The sequence below is a fragment of the Penicillium antarcticum genome (genome assembly GCF_028974205.1).
Source record: "Penicillium antarcticum strain IBT 31339 chromosome Unknown utg000008l_segment0_segment0, whole genome shotgun sequence".
In the NCBI taxonomy this organism is placed as follows: domain Eukaryota; kingdom Fungi; phylum Ascomycota; class Eurotiomycetes; order Eurotiales; family Aspergillaceae; genus Penicillium; species Penicillium antarcticum.
The window spans coordinates 480,008-503,794 of NW_026695306.1; the positions used below are offsets into that span (position 1 = coordinate 480,008).

General features: G+C 50.1%; 9 protein-coding genes across 9 annotated transcripts; 4 read left to right on the forward strand and 5 right to left on the reverse strand.

Annotated features, from left to right (window-relative positions):
* Positions 1–453: 453 nt before the first annotated feature.
* On the reverse strand, positions 454–2,238 carry vosA (the record flags this gene model as incomplete). Its single annotated transcript, XM_058465787.1, has 10 exons — positions 454–699; positions 756–878; positions 964–1,276; positions 1,335–1,443; positions 1,495–1,541; positions 1,594–1,678; positions 1,724–1,869; positions 1,919–1,988; positions 2,040–2,107; positions 2,192–2,238. The coding sequence occupies 10 exons, from the start codon at positions 2,236–2,238 to the stop codon at positions 454–456; spliced, it is 1,254 nt and encodes a 417-aa protein (XP_058317115.1).
* Positions 2,239–6,707: 4,469 nt separating this feature from the next.
* On the reverse strand, positions 6,708–10,160 carry N7508_007724 (uncharacterized protein; the record flags this gene model as incomplete). The annotated part of the gene is made up of 4 exons (XM_058465788.1): positions 6,708–9,358; positions 9,432–9,479; positions 9,548–9,627; positions 9,685–10,160. 4 exons carry the CDS (start codon positions 10,158–10,160, stop codon positions 6,708–6,710), a joined length of 3,255 nt encoding a protein of 1,084 aa, XP_058317116.1.
* A 665-nt stretch (positions 10,161–10,825) lies between these two features.
* Positions 10,826–11,327, forward strand: N7508_007725 (NADH dehydrogenase [ubiquinone] 1 alpha subcomplex subunit 1; the record flags this gene model as incomplete). Its single annotated transcript, XM_058465789.1, has 5 exons — positions 10,826–10,873; positions 10,925–11,017; positions 11,080–11,083; positions 11,160–11,254; positions 11,307–11,327. 5 exons carry the CDS (start codon positions 10,826–10,828, stop codon positions 11,325–11,327), a joined length of 261 nt encoding a protein of 86 aa, XP_058317117.1.
* Positions 11,328–11,475: 148 nt separating this feature from the next.
* N7508_007726 (arylamine N-acetyltransferase family protein) lies at positions 11,476–12,537 on the reverse strand (the record flags this gene model as incomplete). Its single annotated transcript, XM_058465790.1, has 3 exons — positions 11,476–11,982; positions 12,032–12,077; positions 12,137–12,537. 3 exons carry the CDS (start codon positions 12,535–12,537, stop codon positions 11,476–11,478), a joined length of 954 nt encoding a protein of 317 aa, XP_058317118.1.
* Positions 12,538–13,204: 667 nt separating this feature from the next.
* On the forward strand, positions 13,205–14,232 carry N7508_007727 (RraA family protein; the record flags this gene model as incomplete). Its single annotated transcript, XM_058465791.1, has 5 exons — positions 13,205–13,261; positions 13,321–13,396; positions 13,470–13,819; positions 13,893–13,991; positions 14,056–14,232. The coding sequence occupies 5 exons, from the start codon at positions 13,205–13,207 to the stop codon at positions 14,230–14,232; spliced, it is 759 nt and encodes a 252-aa protein (XP_058317119.1).
* A 272-nt stretch (positions 14,233–14,504) lies between these two features.
* On the reverse strand, positions 14,505–15,917 carry N7508_007728 (3-ketoacyl-coA thiolase peroxisomal A precursor; the record flags this gene model as incomplete). The annotated part of the gene is made up of 3 exons (XM_058465792.1): positions 14,505–15,303; positions 15,361–15,802; positions 15,908–15,917. 3 exons carry the CDS (start codon positions 15,915–15,917, stop codon positions 14,505–14,507), a joined length of 1,251 nt encoding a protein of 416 aa, XP_058317120.1.
* Positions 15,918–16,985: 1,068 nt separating this feature from the next.
* N7508_007729 (uncharacterized protein) lies at positions 16,986–19,028 on the forward strand (the record flags this gene model as incomplete). Its single annotated transcript, XM_058465793.1, has 1 exon — positions 16,986–19,028. The coding sequence occupies one exon, from the start codon at positions 16,986–16,988 to the stop codon at positions 19,026–19,028; it is 2,043 nt and encodes a 680-aa protein (XP_058317121.1).
* Positions 19,029–19,187: 159 nt separating this feature from the next.
* Positions 19,188–20,718, reverse strand: N7508_007730 (uncharacterized protein; the record flags this gene model as incomplete). Its single annotated transcript, XM_058465794.1, has 4 exons — positions 19,188–20,201; positions 20,258–20,365; positions 20,425–20,444; positions 20,511–20,718. The coding sequence occupies 4 exons, from the start codon at positions 20,716–20,718 to the stop codon at positions 19,188–19,190; spliced, it is 1,350 nt and encodes a 449-aa protein (XP_058317122.1).
* Positions 20,719–21,514: 796 nt separating this feature from the next.
* On the forward strand, positions 21,515–23,778 carry N7508_007731 (uncharacterized protein; the record flags this gene model as incomplete). The annotated part of the gene is made up of 6 exons (XM_058465795.1): positions 21,515–21,524; positions 21,583–21,962; positions 22,020–22,267; positions 22,324–22,472; positions 22,521–22,846; positions 22,933–23,778. 6 exons carry the CDS (start codon positions 21,515–21,517, stop codon positions 23,776–23,778), a joined length of 1,959 nt encoding a protein of 652 aa, XP_058317123.1.
* Positions 23,779–23,787: the final 9 nt, after the last annotated feature.

The window sequence follows — 23,787 nt, forward strand, 5'->3', positions numbered from 1 at the left end:
TCATGTATCAAAGTCTCACGGCTCGGATTCATGGTAGAGTAAGGTTGGTGAGATGAAAGGGTGAAAGAGGAGAAGAAGAGAGGGGAGAAAGTGAAGTAAACAAACGCAGAGAGAAAGAGAAGGAGAGAAAGAGAAGGAGAGAAAGAGAAGGAGAGAAAGAGAAGGAGAGAAAGAGAAGGAGAGAAAGAGAAGGAGCGAACGAGAAGGAGCGAAAGAGCGAGAGAAAGAATACGGAAAGAGCGAACATATAAAAATAAGCCATTGCATTTCCTCCTCATACATCGTCAATTAAAAGAAGACCCAAGGGGTTGTAAGGAAAGAGGTATATACAAGAAGGGCTTAAGAATAGAGCTCTCCAACCCAAAAAAAGACCTCCCCTTTTATATCCGCCAGCGCCTGTAACAAACCATAAAACATAATAAAACACTCTAAAAAAGCCAGAACCTCAAGTAATCATTGAGGTGTTACATTCGCAGAGTCGGGATCAAAGGCTGCTGGGCCGGCCACGGAGCCAAAACGATCGACCATTTGAGAAGGAAGAATAGGGGTGGTCGCTTCTGGAGGTTGCTCAAAATAACCTCGAGATCCATTCCCCATGTCGCGATTGCGCTGCAACGGAGGAAGAATAGTAGAGCTAGCGGGAGGGTATCCGGTCCGGGCGTATCCCTGAGCCATCATCGCTCCAGTCGAATCCGGAGTCTGTCTCAAGACCACCTTTAGCTGGGTACTCACTGGTTCGCAGAGGGGTGTCGTACAGGAGTGCCAGGCTGGTTCATTGCCATCAGTTGTCCCACAGCGGCCTGCTGGCTGGATCGGCTTTGACCGGAAGGATCGGGCATCTGAGCCATTGGGGCTGACGGTTGCATACCGGAGTACATCTGGGAGGGGGTTAGTGAATGGTAGATCTAACGAGCTTCTGATACGGACCCCGTAGTCAGGCACCACCTGGCCCACCCCACCCACCTGCCCTGCGTAGGACGGCATGGCTTGCGTGGGATACGTTCCTGGTTGACCCGCGTAGATGGCCGTTGCTGGCTGGCCGTACGCATCCATCTGGCGAGCCATCCGACCATCTGCGTCGTAGATGCCCTGTCTGCCATAATCGACCGAAGTGCGGTGACGCTTGACTGGAGGCGCACCGTAGTACGTGTAGTCGCGGGCTGCCGCTGGATAGCCACCATAGCCAGTGGTAGGAGGAATTGGCACAGCCTGACGCTCCGGCGATCGAGGAGGAATGCTTTGGTGGAAGTCATCCGGTCGTGGAGCCGAGCGTTTCCTGGAAGCTGTCAGCTGCCTCAATTCTCAACGGGGTTTCAACAGGGTCTGCCACGCACATCATAGTCCTGGGCTCCTTGCGAATACGCAATTTGACACCTTGGTCCGCAAAGGACCGGGAAAGGAACGTTGACTCCATCATTCCTGGGAAGCTCTTTGGAGGAGACACTGCAAGCCTGGTCAGCTCCCATTGCGCCACTCTTGCAGAACTGATCTTACCTGTGAACCGTTCGGAAATGATGGTCTTCAAATAGGTAACTTGTGATCTGGCAGCTAGTTAGCTTTCGTCTGAATCCTGTTCCCGACCGTGCAACTCACTTGCGCATTTCGAACAAGGTGAACTTGAGGCGAAAGTCGCCCTCAATCTTCACTGAAAGATCGCCAAAGACGAAGAACCCTCCATCTGCAGACGTCAGCGAAGCTCTCTCATCCTCAGAACAGTACTCACCGCTATTGTCCACATCCTTCAGCCGGTGAAGGGACGATACCAGGGTTCCTGCCAAAGCAGTCGAAGGTGCTACAGGCACCGGATGATCTTCAGTGGCATCGTACAAGCTGCAGCACATGAAATAATACGGGCTTTGCAGGTAATGCCTTTTGCGAGTTAGCCAGCTCTTTTCCCCACCGTTGAATGGGCACTTACTGTGCGAGGTAAGTACCCTCCTCTCGCACCCGGAGCTGAACAATCGGAGGCGGATCGATCGGTTTGCGCTCTTGAAGCTATTAACCACGCGTCCCAGCCAGATTCCACGAGCTTCACGTACCTTTCTCCTTGCCCCCCGCCACGCGGGCCCGATTGGGCTGCTGACGAATGGTCAAGTCAAAGTCAGAACTGGTGTTCAACATAGTCAGTGGGAAGCCCTGGACCACAGCGTAAGAGTTGCGACCCTTTCAAAAGAGGCGGGCAAGAACGAACCTCTGGGCTTCGCGCGAGAGAGAGGAGTCGCTATATGTCGCACTCATCAAGACGAGGAGGGGCAGACGGTTAGAAAGGCGGAGAGTACCCAGCAAAGTTCCAGGTTAGGTGAACCACCGGATAGTGCGGCGAAGGAGAGACCAGGCAATGGTGATCTGTGGTTTACAAGAAGAAAGAGAAGAGATCTGGGTTGGACCAGGATAAATCTCAAGTTGGCTCGTAGAGATAAGGAGTGGAAGGTAGAGTGGTAATAGCTGTGGGGGTGGGTTAAATTATTGCAGCCAATGTTGGAAATGAAGGTGGGAGAGAAAGAGAGTGTGAGGTTGAAGAGACGAAAACGGCCAAGTGGTGTCGTCAGTTTGCAAGCGGAAACCAAAACCTTGTGATACTCTCAGTTAGAAATGGAAGAAATAGTTTGGTCTTTAAGCCCATTAAGTGCCCCGAAAAAAATTCAAAAAAATTCATTGGACCACAAGCGCCCGAATCTTCCAGTCAGGAACAAATCAGATGGGAGAATCGACTATTTCTGAGCGCACATAAAAAAAATAAGAAACCAACTAACCGGAAGTGAATGGAAAAAAAATCCAGTAAAATCGCTAAAATTCCCAAAGAATAAATGAATATTCTTCACCAATTCAAATCCCAAGGTAATATCCAAGGTAGCAGTGAAGGACAGCTGAAGTGGAGTCCCAAGACCGTTGGGAGGAAAAGACTTAAGGAAAAAAAAAAGTGGAAAGGGTTCAGCTGTCCACGGGAGGCAAATGACGATCCGGATGATGCGCACATCCAGTCCTTTCTCTTCGTTTTCTGCTCTCCAGGAACCCACTACCCACAAGGTTGGCGGCTATGCAGGTGATTAGACCCGGTTTTCTTGGCTTAAACGCCAGGACTCGGGGTCCGCGTCTATGTGGATATATCATTGAGAGCCCCCAGGGAACTAGTGAAGAGTTAGCTCTTTGGTTTCTATAGATCGGAGAGCGGCAGTTGAAGCCGCGCAGGATCCATGGATGGCAAAGTTCTTATGTCATCACTTGGATCCCGTGCTCAAGACTTCCGAAAGGGGAACACCACTCCACAAGCAACAGGGCAACATGGACATGGATATGTACAGGGGAAATACCTTTCAAAGAGCGACGCTCTCCGGCGCTTATGGATGAGGCTTGTGGGATTGTCGCCTTTAAGCCTCAATTGCGGGGTTAAGCGCGTGAATCGACGTGACCGGTGAGACCCAGGCCAACTGAATCAATGACTTAGAATAGTCGCGCGTTTCGAGATCAGACCTCGCTGAATGCGCAAGCGCTAGAGAAGACAATTCTTAGTGCACACAGCCCCAGAACCCGCGCACCGAAGCGCGACGCGACCGAGAGCGCAAACCGACGTTAATCCAACTGGCAAAGCGATACATGCCGTGTCATGGCGAGACGAGAAGAAGTGTCAAAGGTCAAAGTCAAGTCAAGTCGAGATAAGAATCGAGGCGAAGGAACAAAGAAATAAGGAGAAAAACCCGCACTGCAGGCCGGACGCACGGCGTTTTAGGGGGGCCACGACAGAGGTGAGCTGAGATGCGTCACATTAGCATCTAGCCATGCAGGTGGATAATCGGGCTGCAAGCTACTGCAAGTCGAGCCACACTGGTCGCTGGTTGGATCGCTGGAATCCTCAAAGCTATGACCTGGGTGCAGTAACACGGCGCGATCGGGCAGCGTGCATCTGCATTCAACAAATGAATAAAGCATGGCCTGGTGGGGCATGCTAGGGCGCGCTGCAGATCGGGCGTTCGTCAATGTTGGGGTTATGGACTACGGGCCTCGCTGTGCGCCACAATGTACCCTTGATCCTGCGGCTGAGGATATACGGTGGGAGTGGGTTTGCGCAAATCCTTGCAAACCTTTGCAAATTCCGGGCATTAATACTTGGGCAATGCATCTTATATTCCCAGAACTTTGCATCCAAGAGTTGGGACTCGGTCATCGTGGAGGGGATGCATGTCAAGTATCTCCATATCCATATATGGATAGTATCATGCAAGGGTATAGCGAATCAGATGCACAAAAGTCCCGACTGACATCAAAGCATTGGCCAGATGGGTCCCGAGATCTAAGTCAGCAACGTGAACTTCTGCGATTGGCCACCTCCAAGCCGGGAAAAAGGAGCTGAAAAAGAGAACAAATTCAGGCAATCGCTGGGTCTATCCTGTTCCTGAGAATGGGCCGAGACACTACCTAGGTAGAGGTAGAGATGCACATCATTATGCGATAAGCTGGACGCTGGACCTGTCACTTTGTTTGACTTTCGGGACTCGGTTCCGGAGGGAAGTGTGAACATGGGAAAAAGCCATGGAAAGCCATTCCGAGGACTAAAGACTCATGATGCGGTCATCAAACTCCATGTATTGAGAGGAAACAACCGGGCTAAGCAGCAGGGAAGGAAGGAAGAAAAGAAGAAAAGAAAGTTCCAGTGCGAAGATCGAAAAAAAGAGCGACCAAAAAGGAAGCGAAATTTCGAATTTTTTTCCCTTTTAAAAGTACAACGCACCCTGCATAACCCACTGCGGTCCCCAACTGGAAAACCGGGAACCCGTTAGTGTCCTGGTACACAGGGACAGAGACTAGTCTTGACAGGGTCTACGGCTATACGTGGAGACCTCAAACCCTGAAGAAATCAGGTAAATCAAGGAAAGAGAGAGAAAAAAAAAGGAGGGCGAGGGGAGCGGTATGGGGCGGGAGAGGGAAAAATTTAGGAGCCGGATAACAAACAAAAGAGGCGCATGTTTGACAGCGGCATACTCCATTCAGAACCAAAAGAAGTTGGGGCTATACAATTATGCTTAAATGGCATTCCGCTTGGGTTCCATGGTTGTGTCCTGACAGCTCTGTTGCTTTGACCGCCGATCTTGTCGATCTAAGCTTTCGAATTCTGAGTAACTGTACGGAGAATATGATATCATTTATTACTGTACTCTTTACAGAGTACAAACAAATCTGATCTGTACTCCTATATCCCCGGTTGTAGCCACTCTGTCCCGTGAACAAATATCAGAGTCACCTTCCTAAAAAGGGTTGGGCTAGGAATTCTCCGAACACGGTGGGACTAAGCCTCATCTCATCAAATAACTTAATATGTCCGTATTCCGCAAAGTGAAAAGTACTGTGTCCCAGCGAACTGAGCTACAGAATGTAACATTAATAACAAACCATATGCAATAAACAATAAACAAATGATATCAACCCAAAGACCCAAAATGCGTAACCAGACATGATCTCACATCTCGAATGCATACTAGCAAATAGCATATTCCCCTCGATAGAATACATCAGATAAGCCGCAGATCAACCACGCCCTCGGGTCCAACAATTGACTTTTTTTTCTCGTATTTCCTGCAGGTGCACATGGCCCTGTTGGACTGTGCTGACGTGGATTAGGGGCGTGTGTGGGAGCCTTAGTTCAGCAAGGGCCTTCTCTTTGTCAATTGTCATAGCGTTTCCCCACTATGATGTTCATGTGCCCTAAGACAAATAACTTATGGGTTACTTATACTAGAAGAAGAGAATCTATGTAGTCATTATAGGTGTGTGCTACTGTGCTACTATTCCACTGTGTTTATATCATATGCTGTTCTAATTGAGGTTCATTTAGATTTTCATTTTTGAGGAGGTCTTCTATACTACACAGCAATCTTAAAAGATGAGTCTGTACAAGCCTCGGCACGAGTCCTGCATGCATTTCACATGTCTTACTATAATATGCTTCTCTCGCTCCGTACATGTATATGTACTGAATACAGACTTTAACAACTGTACCTCGCGCCCTGAATCTGACATGTCATAAACCTACCTACCGTAGGTGTGACGCGATATTCAACTTGATGACACGCGACAGTGAATTACCGGTTAACTACATCACGTTACTGTATATCACGAATATGATCACGATACGTATTTGCAAGTTCCGAAGTGAGAAGGAAAGACTACCAGCAATTGATACATTGACACGGATGCTAATCACACACTGTACTAATTTCTCGCAACTAGATAGAAAAGAGAACACGAAGCAGAAAATAAGGGAGAAAAAAAAAAAAAAAAAAAAGAACTCCAGACACCCCCGCCCTGCTCCTTGCTGGATGAAATCCTCGAAAAGCAACTAGTAGAAAACGAAGGGGATCGACGACGTAACAGTGAGATCACGCGACCCATTGATATCGATAATCAACCCCTTTGAAGGAGCCACGTAAGACAACGTAGCCAGTATTCGACGCAAAAAGAAAAGAAAAGCGGAATAAGAGATTAAATCGACCGGTGGAATAGGAATGGGATATTGCAAGATCCGAAGACAAGACACGAAGGAAAATAAGAGGTGGAATGGAATGGGAACAGTGAGAGCAGAGCAATAAAGAACCAAATCCCATCATACAAACGCCCTGTCCACATGCGTAACACTTTGCAGGCAAAATCATCTTAATCACACTCGCAACCGCGAATCATAAAACAAACGCTCGAATCAATCCCAGAAGTGGTCATTATGTCTGCATCACGACGTCACCGTCTACTTCGTACTCGGCGTCCGCGTCTGCATCTGAGTCGGCGTCGATGCCGTTTGTGTTGACGGTTTTGGCGCCTTCGCCTTTGCCTTCTGATTTAGAGGCAGAGCCTGGTTCGGCGGGGACCATGACTTGGACTTTTTCGACGAGGGCCTTGCGGTTGACTGATCGTGGTGTTTTGGAGTTGTCATTTGCCCGGTGGGATCGGAGGGAAATGGCTGTCTCTGGAGACCGAGAGGGGTGTTTCATCTTCTTTTCGGGTGTCTTCAGGGGCTCGCTGTTCTCCTGGACATCGGCTGATTTGATGCCGTTGGTCTTGGGAGTTGCATCGGCGAGAGTGTCGCCATTTGCAAGTTCTGTTTCGACGGTTACATCGGCGTCTGGTACAGGGGTATCGTCGACTTCACCATCGGCGTCGGCATCTTCGTCAATCACGGCTTCATCGGCATCTTCTTCGACTACTTGACCTTGTTCCAATCCCAGAGCATTGATGTGGGTAGGAGTTGCATCGGCAGCGGGTGATTCCGCAACAATGGAGCTCCGGCCGCGGCGGACGCTGCCTCCTGGTGTGAACATTGCTAGTGCAGATGGCCGTCGAGGGGTGTTGCGACCACTGTTACGAGCAATCGAAGGCGTCAGGGATGCGCGATAGTTATCCTTTTTGGTACTGCCAAATGGACGGCCAGGCTTGCGTTTGGGTGCTACAGCAAGGACGGGAGGCCAGAGCTCAAACCGAGAGGGTGGGATTCCAGCTGCAGGGTTAACAAGCGGGGGTTCAGAGTGGCCCGCTGCGTGATGATGAGTGCCACTGTGTTGGAGAGCCATGGTGGAAGGCGGTCCAGCAGGCTCATCAAGTGCGTTCGGACCGGATCCATTCAAAATTGGGACATCTTCATCCTCGACCTCTTCATCTTCGTCAGGGTCATCTCTTTGGGCCACGGCATGTAGAGGAGCACGATCGAAGTGTGACTGGTTGCTACGGCCCATGATGTAAGGTGTCCAGAGAAGGGCATCTTCGTTCAGTTGAACGTAACCCTTGCTCTCCCAACCGCTGATTACCTCGTCGTAATACTTGTGGTCGAGTCGGATTGCGTAAGTCTTAGTGATAGGATCCCGCACAAGAGCCCGTAGCCCTTCGAGAGCAGAAACGATATCATCTGCCGTCATTCCGGTCAGATCAGATAGATCTGCAATGCTAACAGGCGTCTTCAGATCGCGAAGCTGGTAAGACAAGATGAGTCGCCAGTAGTTTCGGTAAGAGACCAAACCCATGTCAGAGAGTGGTTTCTCAGGAGATCCGTTCTTGCCTTCAATGCGAGTGAGTAGGTAAGAGAAGTCAATAAGAAGGTTTCCATAGCCTTTTCGCTGATGGATAGGTAGGGTGAGAATGCAGGAGACATTGTTTGCTGAGCTTGGACGCTTTTCTTTACTGAAGTAGCCAACAAAATGGCAACCTAAATCGTCGTACTCGGTCATGACATAGAATAGGAAGGGTTCGACATCGTAGTAAAGAGTCTTCGAGCCAAGGAAGAGCTTGGCGAGAAGGCAAAGGTTTTGACAGTAGACGGGGTTCTTTCGCCCATCGACCTCGAAAATTGAGATCGATCCATCGCGGTAAATCTCGTCCCCAGGAGGGTGCTTGGCAGGACACTTGAGCTTGTGGCGCCAGGCGACATAGTCCGAGTTCATGTACTTCAGACAGAACTCGCAAATGTACAGAACACGATTGCGACTGTATTCTTCCGGATAAGGCGCAGCGTACCACGTTTCGATCTCATAGCCGCCAAAGTTGATGTATTTGATCTTTGACGGAGGACCAGACACCTTTTGCGAGGCATGTGGTGTGTGCTCGCCATTGAGCTCAGCCTCTCTGACCTTCTGTTGCCATTCATCTTCTGCTTTCAGGCGAGCCTGTTCGAATCGTTCGCGATCGAACTGTGTGGGGAGTGTTTTGGAGGTGTCTTGCTCGACCTCGTTTAGGATGCCCCCATATGGTTTGGACTTGGGGTCATCGGTTTCTCGGTCGAACAAAGTGATGGTGTTATAGGATACAGGGGGGAGCGGAACAAAGTGAGCTTGGGGTTCTGGAGGCACGACTGGTGGCTTTGGGGCCTTCTTCTTCTTGCGCTGTGGTCGGGCCTGGGCGCCTGTGATTTTAGACATTCTGGCTTCGTCAAGTCGGAACCCGACGATCAATTTACCAAACTGCCTTGCTACCACGCGGCAGTGTTCTCGATCCAGAGCACGCGTGCGTCTAACACGAACAGAACGCGTCTGAGCAGGAGAGTGAAGATCGACCTCGGCAGCATCAATAGCACCATCAAGGGAAGTGCCGTTCAACCCAGGACGCTCGCCACGGAATGATGTTTGACGCAACCTTTTCCGAAGAACAGGTACGTGTTCTTCGGCCTCAACTGAAGATGCCTTACGTTTGCGTAGCGACCGAGAGCTGTTTAGCATTTCATCATTTACGCCCGTTTCGAAGATCGAGTGAAACCCTTCGTCATGTGTGCCGGCGTGTGCAGGTAGAAGCTCTTTGGGAAGAATCGAGGCTTTCCGTTCTGGCACCTCGCTCTCTAACGGGTCCGGTTGTAAATTATCACGAACGCACGTGAGACATCTCCACGGATCTGGATTTCGCGATGTCAGTTGCCGGGGTTCTCGATGGCAGTAAAGTCCATCCCAACTGGACGTTTGACGTACCTTCAGAATCATCAAACGCTTCTTGCTCACGAGCACACTGGCGATGGGCTAGAGATGTTTAGTCAGTAACGGCCGGTAATCAAAGAAGGGGGTTTCCTCCGGCAAACACAACATACAGTGATCACCACAGACAATGCAAGTTAACCATTCCTCGAAATCTTCACTTGGATCGTGTTCTTCGTCTTGACTGCAAAACCTATTGGTCCGTCAGTACCTGCATACTTAGCTGCGTTGCCTGGACCTATCCACTTACACGCAATTTGCGCGACTGCGTATATCAGCCTCTCCATCTTCATGATCATTGCTCTCTGCCTCCCAGTCTTCCGCTTCTGATTCGTGATCAGTGGACTCGGGTTCTGATGCGTCACGGTCGTTGTCTTCAAACACGGGGTCGGCATCCGCATCGGCTGTCTCAGACTCCGCATAGTCTTCTTCTGATGGTGCATCCTCATTGGGAAGCTTGACAGCACCAACAGGCTCTGCCTCATCATTGTCGCCACCATCTCCATTCAGACCGTTGGCGCCAGCACTTCCGTCCGCAGCTTCGTCTGGTCCATCTTCATCGGCCTCTCCGGTGTATGCTCGGTGAACAGCATCTTGGAGCTGTTGGTCCATCTCATAGAGGTCGGTTTCTTCCTCTCCCTCCGCATCGAGATCGCTGTCGGCCGGGTCCACAGGCGGGTGGATTTTGCCCGGTTCATCGTTTGCTGGCGGCATTGTCGCCGCCATAGTATATGTTACCGCGACAGCCAGGTTGAGCGCAGTCCTATAGTATGTGCCTGAGTGGTACAGATCCTTGGTAATAGAAGCTCAAACCGATCCGGTTACAGGAGCACCCCGCTGACGTCGGCGCTGATCCGGGGGTGCATCTGGATCCAACACGAGATTTGCGGCGTACTCAGATGGTGCCAAAGATGTTCAGAAGCACGAATATCGATCGGGATTGACCCTCAAAGTCGCAGGGCGCAAAGTGGGAGCTAGACAAACAAGAGATGTCAGTCCGCCGCTGGAGGTGGCTCGAGCATCGCAAACGCGTGTCGCAAATCGGAGAAAACTCACCACAAAGAAAATCAGTCGAATCTTTGAATTAAAAGCGTACCAGACGCGTCGAAGGACAGTCCACACACCGGGGCCTGTCTCTTTAGCAATCGAATGCGATTCGCAGCGGCCATCACGCCCCTTGTCCTGCCTGAGTGTCGTTGCAGCTTGATGACTCAGCGCGGCTAAACTACTTTGGGTGGAGGAGACCTCAAGCCCGTCGCCGTGCGAAGAGACACTCACCTCCACACTCTCCGCGATTTGTCCACTCTGCTCAATCCGTGAGAGACTTCGCGGCTCTTGAATTTACGCCTACATACCCTTCCGCTCAATCGCTCTCCTCCGAACCACACATCATGGGTGTTCCTTTCGAGGCCTTGCTTCCCTATGGAATCATTATCGGCGTGCGTATCATTGGTCAATCCCTCTTGGGCTACAATTAACCAATGCCACAGATGTTTGGCGTGACCGGCTACGGTCTTCACTACGTCAAGCGCTTCGCCAACGATGGCAAGAAGACACGCTGGAATCGTGACCTGTGGGACAGAGTGAGTCTTCCATGTCGGCTGCGGTCGGAACTTACCTAGAATGTTTGCTAACACTTTCACAGCAAAGTACGTTATGACCGAATCATTGATCCAGACTACTCAAACTCCTCGAAGAACCTGCAAACTGACAATTCGCGAATAGTGATGGAGCGAGACCAGAGAATCACAGGCGCATTCCGGGGACAATCCAGCAATCACCAAGCACCCCCCGGATTCGACGTCAGCAACCCGTGGAAGGTACGGAACGAACTAGTCCCCAATTTCTCGAACGCGCTAACTCGGAGTACAGATGGAGAAGCGGATTTACTAGACTCAAAATTGCAACCTTGTTTCCCACCATTACGCTCTATGCCTGCGCCTTCATTTCTTCCGTGATCATACATATCCACTGCAATTTATCTAGAAACGCTGTATCATATCCTATTCACATTTGAATTTCCCAGTAGTCCACCAAAGGTCTATTTGAGCTGCGAGGACAAGTTCCGAATGCCTTGAATCTCACTCGCGCGAAGGTGCATATCAAAGTACTTGGCCAAAGCCTCAATCCGGTCTTCTTCGTTCTGCATCACCTTCAACACCTCTGTCTGCCCGTGCATTCTTTGCTTAACTTCTTTCCCCGCCATGATGCATTGTCCTACGATCTCTTTCCCACTTTCGTCCATGAGGAACCGCACACAGATAAATCTCTGGGTGAACCAACTGGTTCGATTCTTGCTGACGGAGAAGTTCATGACACCAAAATCCTGAGGCAAGAATTCCTGTTCGGAAAAGCAGATCTGGGACAGCCAAGAGCTCTCGGGTTTGTATCTTGTTTGGTAGATCCAGACCTTCTGGGTTGGATCGGTGAATTCGATGAGGTTTTCCTTGACCAAACGCATCTCAGATGGCGCAATATGCGTGGCAGTAGCACCCTCCTCCAGCGGCAGTGGGGAAGTAGCACCGTTATTCCCAAAGCCGACATCAACCTATCTGGTCAGTGTAGCTCAGGAGTAAATTTAGGATATCGTCACGTACCATGTACCTCTTCCCGTCAATATTGACAATCAGAATCATATGCGCCCTTCACCAAAACAGTCAGCCCATCTTATGCATCCATTCGCACCAAACATCAAGACTCACACAGAAAAGAACAACCCATTATCAACACCCGTCTCGGCAGCATGAGCAACTCGACCAGCAGTAGGATAAACGAAATACCCCAAAGACCGTAAGATGACAAGGAACAGTCCCGTATTCTCCATGCAATACCCATCAAGCCGTCTCTCAACCATCTTCTCAAAGAGGCTCTCAGGGTCCAATGAAATAGTATGATGGCGCGAATAATGCAATTCCGAATTTCCCCAAGGAATAGCAGTCAGGTGGCGCCGCTGGAGATCACACAGTGTGGCATAGGCATCTTTCTCTATATTCCGGCGGACATGCTGGAGAAGATCTGTCTCTGCTCCTGTGGACTTGGAGTATGCAATGCGTTGGAGGTATGTTTCCAGTTGGTTCTCGGTGTATGTTGGTTTTGTTGCCATGTTGCTGGTTATTGCTCTAGATGCGATATATACAAATCTAAAGATTGCATGAATAGATAAGAATGAGTAACCTGAGAACCTGAGAGCCTGAGAACCTGGAGAGAAGTCGGAATTATTCCACGTGTGGATATAGTGGATGACCAATTTCTCTCCCCACACGGCATTTGGTTGCCACGACCAGCCGAGTCGAGATCTAGCAGATCTAACAGATCTTATACTGTGATATTATTGATACTTGACATTGTTGAGGGGCTCACCAATCATCTGATAGCCCGGCATATATCGTTCCTGCAGAGACCTGCATTGTCGGATCATCCTCGGCTATACCACGTCCGCGGGGAACCCCGCGATCCTCTATAGGTTTAGCTATGTAGGATGTATGCTATATAGCATTGAATTCCAAAACATAAAAACATAAATTCTAGATACAACCAGTTTCAATCAGTAGTCTGTACTATGTAACGCCATGTTCGGCAACCCCAGATCAACCGATGATGTATTTATCCGATATCCGGACGTGCGGACATGTGCTCGACGTTATTCCCCGATACTTTCCTTGATACTTACATATTCCTTCATATGACTTGTAGAGCATTTATCTATTCATACGTCAACTAACCATACTATTAACATCACCCTCACACTTTCACTCTGCGCACTATACACAATGGCCACGCTGAAAGAGCAACTTGCGACTCTGGTCGAGAATTACTCGGCTTGTGATGTACGTCGGACGAAGCCCGTTTCACATCTAGCAATATATCTAATACAGCAATATCGCAGGTATCAGACGCCTTGGTAAAACTCCAAAACACACCACCAGGAAGCACAGCAAGAGCAGGGTACCTCGCAGACCTAGGTAAACCACCTAACCCACCATGCAACCCCTCCAAAACCAGCCAAGAATTGAACATACTAAGAAATAAGTATAGTCCCATTCTCCCCAATAACAGGCCGAAACAACACAACCCCCAAAATCGCCGCCCCAGCGACAACATTCAAATTCATCCCAAAGAATTCCACCCCACCAAGTATAGCAACAGACCAACGCTCAAAACACGGCTTCGAAGCCGGCAAGCACTGGGTTGACCATGTAGGCGAATACGCGGCGGCAGACCCATCAGGCGCCGGGTCCATTGTCGTTATTGAACAGCCTGATGATCAGTTCTGTGCTGTTACTGGTGGTATTATGGCGACGAGGATGGTTGCTGTTGGGATTATGGCGACTGTGGTTGGTGGGAGAGTTAGGGACTTGGGGGAGCTGAGGGAGACTGGACTTCCGGTTTGTTCTATTCTTTTTCTGATCTGGGGTGATGCAGAAGATGGGTTGCTAATTGTTTTTTATAATGGGGCAGATTTGGGCAAGGGCTACGTCGACTGTTGGGACTAATGCTGAGGCGAAGGCTGGGGCTCGTGATGTGCCAGTTTCTATTGGTGGTGTTACTGTTTCGCCGGTGAGTTTTTATCTTTCCTTACATGGGAGTAATAATATGGTGTGTTTAGCTGATTATACGATAGGGTGATATTATCTTCTGTGATCCTTTGGAAGGTGTCGTTGCCATCCCTCGTGAATTGCTGGGCCAGGTGCTTGAGATCATGCCCAAGTTGATCGCGATGGATGACCAGGCTAAGGAAGCTGTTGCCAAGGGTATGAGTGTTACGGATGCATTCAAGAAGTTTCGTTCAGCATTGTGATTTATCACGGTGGTTGATGTGCTATATTGGGGAGACGTATGGCATATAAGCGTACTCTATACTCTATTCCTATTGCACCTAATGCACCTAGTAAATCTTCTAGTAAGCTACTGTTTTGTCTCAAAGAGACAGGATAAGCGCGTAGATAAAGTAGAGGTAAAGTCCAATCTCGTGGTATTCAATACATGACAAGAAATCCTTGTGTACAAGGGAAAGAAAACGTAAAATGCCAAATCGCTAGTTCAATGTACAATCGAAAGCATATGCTTCATTTATTCCGCAACCCAGACAGCGGCCATACCCATACCGGTACCGACACACATGCTGGTGACACCAATCTTCTTGTTTGTCCGCTTCAACTCAGTGAGCAGAGTGCTGACCTGGCGGGAACCAGTGCAGCCAAGAGGGTGACCGAAAGCGATCGCACCACCCTTGGGGTTGATCTTCTCTGCGGGAATGCCAAGCTCGTTGACACACCAGACGCACTGGGAGGCGAAGGCCTCGTTGATCTCGTAGATGTCGACATCGTCCTTGGTGATGCCGGCCTTCTCCAGAGCAACGGGAATGGCCTTCCAGGGGCCAACACCCATGAGGAGAGGCTTGACACCGACGACGCTGGCGGCAACGTACTTGCCGATGATCTTCTGGCCCAGACGCTCGGCGGTGGAGCGCTTCATGAGGACGACGGCGGCGGCACCGTCGGAGATCTGGGAGGCGTTACCGGCGTGGATGGAGCCGTCCTTGGCGAAGGCGGGCTTGATCTTGCCCAGGGACTCGGCGGTGATACCCTCACGGATACCGTCGTCGGCCTTCACGGTGATGGTCTTCTCCTCGCCGGTCTTGGGGTCGGTCCACTTCACGTCCAGAGGGGCGATCTCCTCGTTGAAGAGACCAGCCTTCTGGGCCTTGAGGGCCTTTTGGTATGAGTTGGCGGCGAAAGCGTCCTGGGCCGCACGGCTCACACCACGGTCCTTGGCCATGTTTTCGGACAGGACACCCATGGGAACCTTGCAATTGGCAGACTCGGGGTGGTTCTCGAGGAGGTCGGAGAATTCAGTCACGGCACCGGGCCTATAAAAAATGTTAGACAGGATTCAAAAAAAAAAAAAAAAATCGGACTCTACATACCCATATTGAGAGGACATGCTCTCAACACCAGCACCGATACCAACATCGATCATGCCAGACTGGATACCGTTGGCAATATCGGCGATGGCCTGGAGACCACTGGAGCACTGACGGTTCAGACTCTTGACAGCAGTGGTCTCGGGGAAGCCAGCCACGAGAGCAGCGGCACGGAACTCAGTAGCACCACCACCGGGAGGCAGGACGGAGCCAACAGCGATATCCTCAACAGCCTTGGGGTCGAGACCACTCTTGTCAAGGACAGCCTTGAAGACACCAGCGAGCAGATCAGCAGCAGCGGTATCCTTGAAGCCACCCTTACCACCCTTGGTGAGGGCCGTTCGCAGAGCACATGTCACGACAATGTCATCGGGGTGCTTCTCGGTGAGGGCGGCGGCTCCCTTCTTTCCGAAGTGGGAGGAAACCTGGTTCAGGCGTTGCTGAGCTAGATTCTGAGGTTAGCATACTTGTACTTCTGCACCAGCTCATCGCAACGGCCACCAAACCCCATATTCAGTCGAGTACGGTGTGGCTTGCACATGCTACATACCGGAAGACATGACGTCAATATAGGATGGAGAGGGGAGGGGGAGTATGGGGTTGAAGGAAAGGAGTCAGATGGAGTTTCAGAAGCTAGTGAAAGCCGGGGAAACCGTTCCTTTATAAAAGTTGAGTGAGATCGGTGATACTTCCCCTTTGAATGGCCGTTGCTGGCCGCAATCGCATATCCGTGAAAGTACCGAGGTCCATTTGGCCGCATCATCATTGATCCGGACAGAGTCACGGGATCCCCGAGCCACATGTGAATTGCATGTGCAACAACGTCATTCACTCGGTTATACTCTTTATGTATCAGGTAGTTATGTATGTCAAGTATACAATGCACGGGGTGATCAGTAATCAGAGGTACAGTGTTGACTATATACGGAGGACCTCTACATGTATACTTGTATCTTTGTGGGGAAGCTCGGCTGTCATCTGGTAATCTACTCTAGTTCAAATCGTTACTTTCCTTTTTTGTTTTGTGTCTGACAAGAAAACCTCGGGTTTATCACAGAGACTGTAAAAGTTTATAAACTGTTGAGGGCTGTCATGTGCTAATATCAAAAATGTTTACCAGTTTTGCATGCCCAGGATCACGCGCGACATCGTAAACCCTTCATCATCTAATTTAGTCCATTATGGACAGGGCTCAGATTTGCCCTAATAGACACAGCTTCGCATACTAACCTACTACTGTGATTTTATTAGGCTTGACACCACATTCGTTTCATTGTTCTAAATTTGCCGTCGCCTATGCAGAGACTGGCGTCAGCATTCCTTATTGGATGTCCTGGGGACAGATTGGATCTAACTTGCACTGATCAATTCTATTCTAGTACGCCGGCCTTGCAGAAGTACGATGCTAGAACACAGGGCGGCGGGGCTGGGGGGAAACTACCCATTGCAAAACGATGGCTAATGCAGCTCTGCAGAGCTCGGCGCTTACATCGAAGCCGAGCTTGAAATGAGCGTCAAGACGCTTGCCAGGCCAGAACAGCTCATAAAGACAAGAAAGACACAGTGTTATATCCCCCAGTCTTTTTAAAGGATTTTTCTCCAATTAATTCATAACTCAACCCTTCACCATGTCGGGTGTCGACATGCAACTCGATATGAGTACACTCTCACTCGCCGGCTTGGGAACCTTCTCAAATGTACTCTCAGTACTTTCAGCAGACGACATTCAACCCAGTGCAATGCTCCAGCTCGAACAACTGGGCTCAGCCTTCCCAATCAGTGGGCCACTCATGACTCGTATCCCCGACCAACTTCAACGGTGTGCAAGCACACGCCTAGATCGGCTTGGTGTGATGATCGGCTGGCGCAAAGGGGACGCAGCTTCACTGATGGCCCAGTCTACTGGAGGTCAAGCCATTTCGCTACTTGCAACCTGCCTGGAGAACATCTATGGAAATGCCACTGCGGGCTCGATTTTCTACCATCTTTCAAAGACTTTGCTGCCGAGCTCTGTTCGTCTCAGTAGCCCCAAGCAATTGATGCAGGCCACTAATATCCTTGCGAATAAACTTGGTGTTATTGGTTTCGGAACACATCTCGCAAAACATGTGTATCGTATCCACGAGGCGTACCGGCATCTACAAGAGAGAGCACCGACAAGTCTCTTGGCATCGCTGAGCCCCGATGGTATGAGTGAAATATTGTCAAAGTTCTCACAGGCTCTCAGAAAAGAGCGATCCATTGTTTGTGTTCGTGGATGTGCGAGCATGGGGTATATCTTCGCTCTCGCGGTGACGATGTTTCCAGATGATTGTATTGTTACTGTCGAGTCTTTGATCATCCATCAAGGATCTCGCTCCTCATCCATATGCATTGATATCACTGATCATCTGGGCGAGAAATTTCTCCAGACCGAGGTCAAGGGTAAAATCGATTCATTTTCAGATATCCGAGTCTTGCCTGGAAAACCGTCATCTTCGCTCAAATTTGTCTACCCAGGTTACTTGGCTGCGTACATGCAAATTCACTTACAGGAGATGGGCGTGGTCTGTTTGCACGTTGCTATAGAAGCAATGGGAGCCTGTATTCTATCACTTTCTGATCTGGTTCACGTCACCATTGGAGAGCGTGCCGGTGATCAGCCAATGGTCTCAGTCCATCTTTTCAGTCAGGTCTTCGGCGAATTTCCTCGAGTAGCTCTACACCAGCGCTGCGAAGAGGCTTTGGGAGTGACATTGCCGCTGAGGTGGCCTTCATTCTCGAAAACATTTACAACACTCCAGCATGTCCTAGCAAGGTCAAATGGAGTTGACCAAATCTCGCAGCTAGCCGATAATATAAGCCGCTATTGTGACCCGTCAACACTTCTTCTTCGGATTATAGATGAGGGTATTGCTAGCCTCGCCGTTCATATCCACGGGGGCGCTGTCTGGCAGGAGCGCTCTGATCCCAGAGTTTGGAGTCCATCCACCAAGATACAGAAGCAGGTTGCGAAGATCATCATTCCGCCTCAGGGGGTGTTGTCTCAGCTGTTCTCTTGGAATGATGTAGATCTGGTTGTCAAGTCAGATGGCACGACAACATTGGTCCCAGCCGGTATCTCCCAGATGGGTAGTGATCTCTCTGGTTATAGGGGTCTTGAACTCTTCGACGGCGTTATTTACCACGACAATCGATATCACACTGACATATATACCGAAATCCCTTATAACAACCTGTCTCGGTCCCTGAATGAACAATTTCGTGCTCCTAGCAGCGAGATCTACCCTACGATGGAGGGCGTTCATTCAGATCTATCTCTGACCCTCTCAGAACAAGTACGCGGCCTTGCATTGGAGTGCTCTGTCCAAGTTTCAGGCCAGCGTCACTTGATCAATCTACGAGAATGTGTAGATCACTTATTCGGCCTCTTCAACGCAAATCCATGTAGACATACAAAGAAGACTCAACTCAAACAGGAATATGTGGGAATGATTCAAACGAACTCCATCCTAGAACCAGATGCACGGCAAGGGGACCAAATCTCAATAGTCCAAACAGCAGGCAATCCAACAGCGCAATTCCTCTCCCTAACAAAATGGGACCCAGCCCTCCTCTGCCACAAAAGCTGCCTGAATTGCGCTTACGAACAAGCCCGTGATAAAGAGATCTACAAGATCATCGTCGCATGAAACGAATTTCGGTTACTGTTTACTTTCTATTTTACTTTACTGTTTCTCCAGCGGGCCGAGCCCCATAGCGCAATTGACCAAATTCCGATATCCGATTATCCCAAACAAAAAAAGTAATTATACCCAAAAGGTCCCAAAGTACCCAACCCAACGCTATGTTTACCCCTTTTTAACCCAAGGTGTAATCGGCGATGAAAGCCCGCTACCAGCGCCGGGCTCCCTCGAAACCGTCACGTTAGTCGTATGCATAACCTGAATACCACCACCCCCATCCCCATCCGCATCCCCATCGCCACTTCCACAATTCGACAAATCCCGCCGTAGATGTAGATTCTCCTGCGACTCGGAAACATTCGGACTACCAAGCGGAATAGCATCATCATCAAGCTGAGACCAAGTCGTCTCAGGATTCTTGTGCTGCCGTTTCATCCACGGTTTCGTAAAGCCGCCAGAACCAGAAGCAGGACCAGACCTCGGACCGGATGAGTTCTCGTAGGATGGATCGCTGTTCTTAGCGCGGCTGTCGCCGAGGGCGCGCTTGACTCTGCTGGGTAGACCGGATTCCATGATCATTTTTGAGAGGCAGGGAACGCTGAAGATGAAGAAGCCGCAGGTCATTTCGCCGCAAGCCCAGAAGAGGAGTGGGCCTATTAGGTACATGCTGTCTGATTCGTTGGCGAAGGTTACTGTGTGTGAGAGGCGGAAGCAGGCTGCTACTGAGGCGCTGGGGTTTGTGAGTTTTGTGGTACGGCTTGGGGAGATGGTTGGAAAGGGGGTTACTGACAGTATACCGACGCCGAAGATGATGGATACACCTAGCTTCTTTTGCCAGCTCATCTGTAAACCCCAGATTATCTTTTGTGGGAGGATGAACATCAGGATATCGGATATAACCTGGATGCTAGCAGATGCAAGCATGACTTTTGGGAGGGAATAGCATTTGCTAGGTAGGTAGAACAGCCAGATCGCTTCGTGGGGAGTGCATTGCATGTTCAGGAGGATGATGCAGGAGATTCCCCAGGTGCACTGGATGAAACTGACGAACATGCATCCCCACCAGAAGAGGTTCCTCGACCGGTCAACGGCGACGAAGACTCTACACCAATCGATCAGGATGGCGGTCTTGATTAACGGGAGGACTGCTGAGTAGCTGCAACCATAGACGAGAATGAGCTGGTCAGGTGGTTGTTAGTTTTTGTCAGTTGTTATTGCGAAAGAGTCGATCTTACATAAAGAGGTCGGATGAGGTCTTTGTTGGTGAGGTTCCATGTGTGCACGTAGTAACCGGGAGTTGAGATTAGGGCATAGCCAGCGTAAGCTGTACCCCAGTAAGCTCCCTATTAGAGTGATACGGATTAGATTGAGATCTCTGGCGCTAGACTGAACAACAACATACGTATGCACAAATCATCATCACTGCCAAGAAGAAACCAGATCAGCAAGTGTCTTTCATGCATAATGGGGAAATACTCATCGACTGACCTTCTTCGATGCGAATCCTCTTGTCGAGCCATAATCGAGCATAGACACGCAGGAAAAGACATAGCGTCGCCACAACCATACAAAACGTTGTCACAACCCAGGCGAGAGTGTTCTTATTAGGCGGATTATCGAAGTCAGCTGTAACACCAGATGGTGGCGCAAGAGCCGGTGCAGCCAGCACTTTGGCCAGGGCTTCCTGCGACAACATGGAGGCCAATATCTGAACTCGCACGAAACACACGAACACACTGGGGAACAGGGGGTCACTGTCACAGATGGGGGATATTCATATAATAACCCAACTGTCAGAGTCTGACAGATCCATAAGGTCGCGTCGATCAGGTCAAAATCGGTCGATCTGCCAGACTTCACGTCACAAAATTGAGTTTGATTATAGCCCCATTTCCCGCGAGCTTTCCAGCCAGACGATATCAAATCACATTGTTCAGCAGTCCTGCATGGCAAAGATCATCAGCTCACATATTGATCCGGAACATCTTCGGTGGATGTATGGAGTCCAAGCCACAAGGATCAAGCTAAAGCGTCAGGGGACGACGCTAGTGGCCCGAAGAAACAACCCGCGGCTTGGCTGTGATTTGACGAGTTTGGAATCTGATGCAGGGAGTCCACGAAAAGAAAATAAAAATATTGTGGACAATGCACCGGGGTTGATAGAGATCATTTTGGGGTCGACGCCCTCGCGGCACAACGGGTGTGTTTAGGCCTCTGCCGACCTGTCACTTCTGTCACTTGAACTCTCTTCGATGGACCCAGCGCCCACGTAAAGGCGTAAAGGCGTAAATAAGATGCTGTGCCGTCTTAGGCCTCGTGGTTTCCACCGGGGAACGTAAGCCGTCACACTATACTCAACAAGGCAGGGAGGGGTCGGGGGGCCATCCGTGATATCTGGCTAGTCTTTATATGGTCATTGGTGTGACAGGCTCAGGGGAGCTGTCGACTATTTCCTTTCGCCGCCTCGTATTCTTCGTCTTTCAGTCGCGATCATGGCTGCTAGTGAGTATCGATTCACGGACTGCAAGCCTGAAACCGATCACTGACATGCGATCAATAGACACAGATACAACGCATAATGAGTTCCCCGCGCGAGTCGACCTCCTCGATATGCTGGCGCAACAGCCACTTCCCCTCCTCGCCCCCGGGCTGATGGATCCAAGTTCGATGGCCGGCGATGAGCCAACGAAACAAGCTCAGCTCGTGTTGGATCGCCTCAATGCTGCGGTTGCTGGGAATGACGCCGAAGCTATCGAGAGCTGTTTCGTCGCGGACAATGCGTATTGGAAGGATCAGTTGGCACTGACCTACCACCTTCGTACCTTCAGGACACCCGGTGTGATTGCGGCTAGTCTGTTGGAAACGAACAGACTGAGAGCCATTAAGGGTGGCATAGCAGTCAATGGTGCTGCTATGTTCATGCCTGCTACACCTGTTCTTGTGAGCGGTCTAGACGTATAGATGTGGTATCCGATAAAGTGTTGCTGACTCTTGCAGCAATTCATTGACTGTGGAATCACTTTCCAAACTGGCTCGCCAGTGGCGACATGCAGCGGAAAGGTGGTGCTTTTGCCGATCAAAAGCGCCAATGGGAGTATTGAATGGAAGATCTGGGTTCTGAGCACTATTCTTGAAAGCCTGGATTTGCAGAAGGAGGAGGAAACCTTGCTTCAGTTGCCTGGAAGACAGCTCGATGGCACTGAGGATGTGGAGACCGATGTCTTTATAATCGGCGGTGGAAATGCGTAAGACGACTACCAAGTCCGTAAAACGACCTGACTAACCTAATCCGATGATACAGTGCTGTCGCCCTCGCTGCGCGCCTCAAGGCTCTGAGGGTCGAAAGCGTCATGGCTGAACGCAATGCTCGGCCAGGCGACAACTGGGCCCTCCGTTATGACAGCATGCGATTCCACATCCCGACGACGTTCTGTCAATTGCCCTATATGAGTAAGTTGTACCTGTCTTCAACACGAGGCACACTGACAGTCAAACCAGACTATGAGAAGAAACCCGACCTTCTCTCTCGAGAAGACTTAGCGTCGCAAGTACGACGATACGTAGCAACGTTCAACCTGAACATGATCACCTCGGCCCAGATCCAATCGACCCAATACAATCGATCAACCAAGCAATGGCTCATCAAGTTCCAGACACCCGCTGGCCAGCGCACAGTTATCTCCAAGCATGTTGTCATGGCCACAGGCGTCGGATCTCAAAAGTTGCACCTCCCATCGATAGCAGACAAACATCTATACAAGGGTATTAGCATGCACTCAGTACAATACAAAAACGCCGAACAGCTGAAAGCAAAGGGAGCTAGAGTAAGCCCCAAACCCATTCCAACACCCCCCAACCCGTCTGAGATCCATATAGCAACTGGTATTAACTGAACAACCCCCCATCACAGTCCGCCCTAATCATCGGCTCAGCAAACACAGCCTTCGACGTGCTAGAAGACTGCCACGCCGCAGACCTCAAAACAACAATGAACGTCCGCTCCCCAACATACGTTGTCCCACTCGACTATGTCTGCCACCCAATGAGTCTAGGAGCGTATGACGCAGGCGTGGACTTTGCGGACAATCTCTTCATGACACTCCCAACAGCCATAGACGCCCAACTAGCCCGCAACCTCTTCGCGCACTTCGCGTCTGAAGAACCGGATCGCTATAAAGCGCTGGCGGAAGCGGGATTCCCTGTTTTGGATAGCGGTAACCCCAATTGTGCGCTTATGCAGAATCTCCTTGAGCGGGGTGGGGGGCATTATGTTGATGTTGGTGGTTCCAAATTGGTGGAGGAGGGTCAGGTTGAGATTAAGGCATTGGTTGAGCCAGTCGCGTATACCGAGACTGGGCTGCGGTTCTCGGATGGAAGTTGTGTTGATGCTGATGCCGTGATTTGGTGTACTGGATTCGCGGATAAGAATGTTCGTGACGCTGCTCTTGAGATCTTGGGTGGTTCTGAAGATCAGGGTCAGAATAGTGAGGGTGAAGATGGGAAGCTGTTTGGTCCTGAGATTGCCTCTCGTCTTGATGCGACTTGGGGTGTTGATTCTGAAGGTGAGATTCGAGGTCTTTGGAAGAGGCAGTCGCGACTTGAGAATCTCTGGGTTATGGGTGGTTATACTCAGCAGCATCGCTGGCATTCGCGGACTTTGGCGCTTCAAATCAAGGCTGCGTTGGAGGGTGTGTTGCCCCCGGCGTATCGGGAGACTCCTAGTCCTGCTGTCACATCGCGTTGTGTTATTTCTTGATGTTGTGTT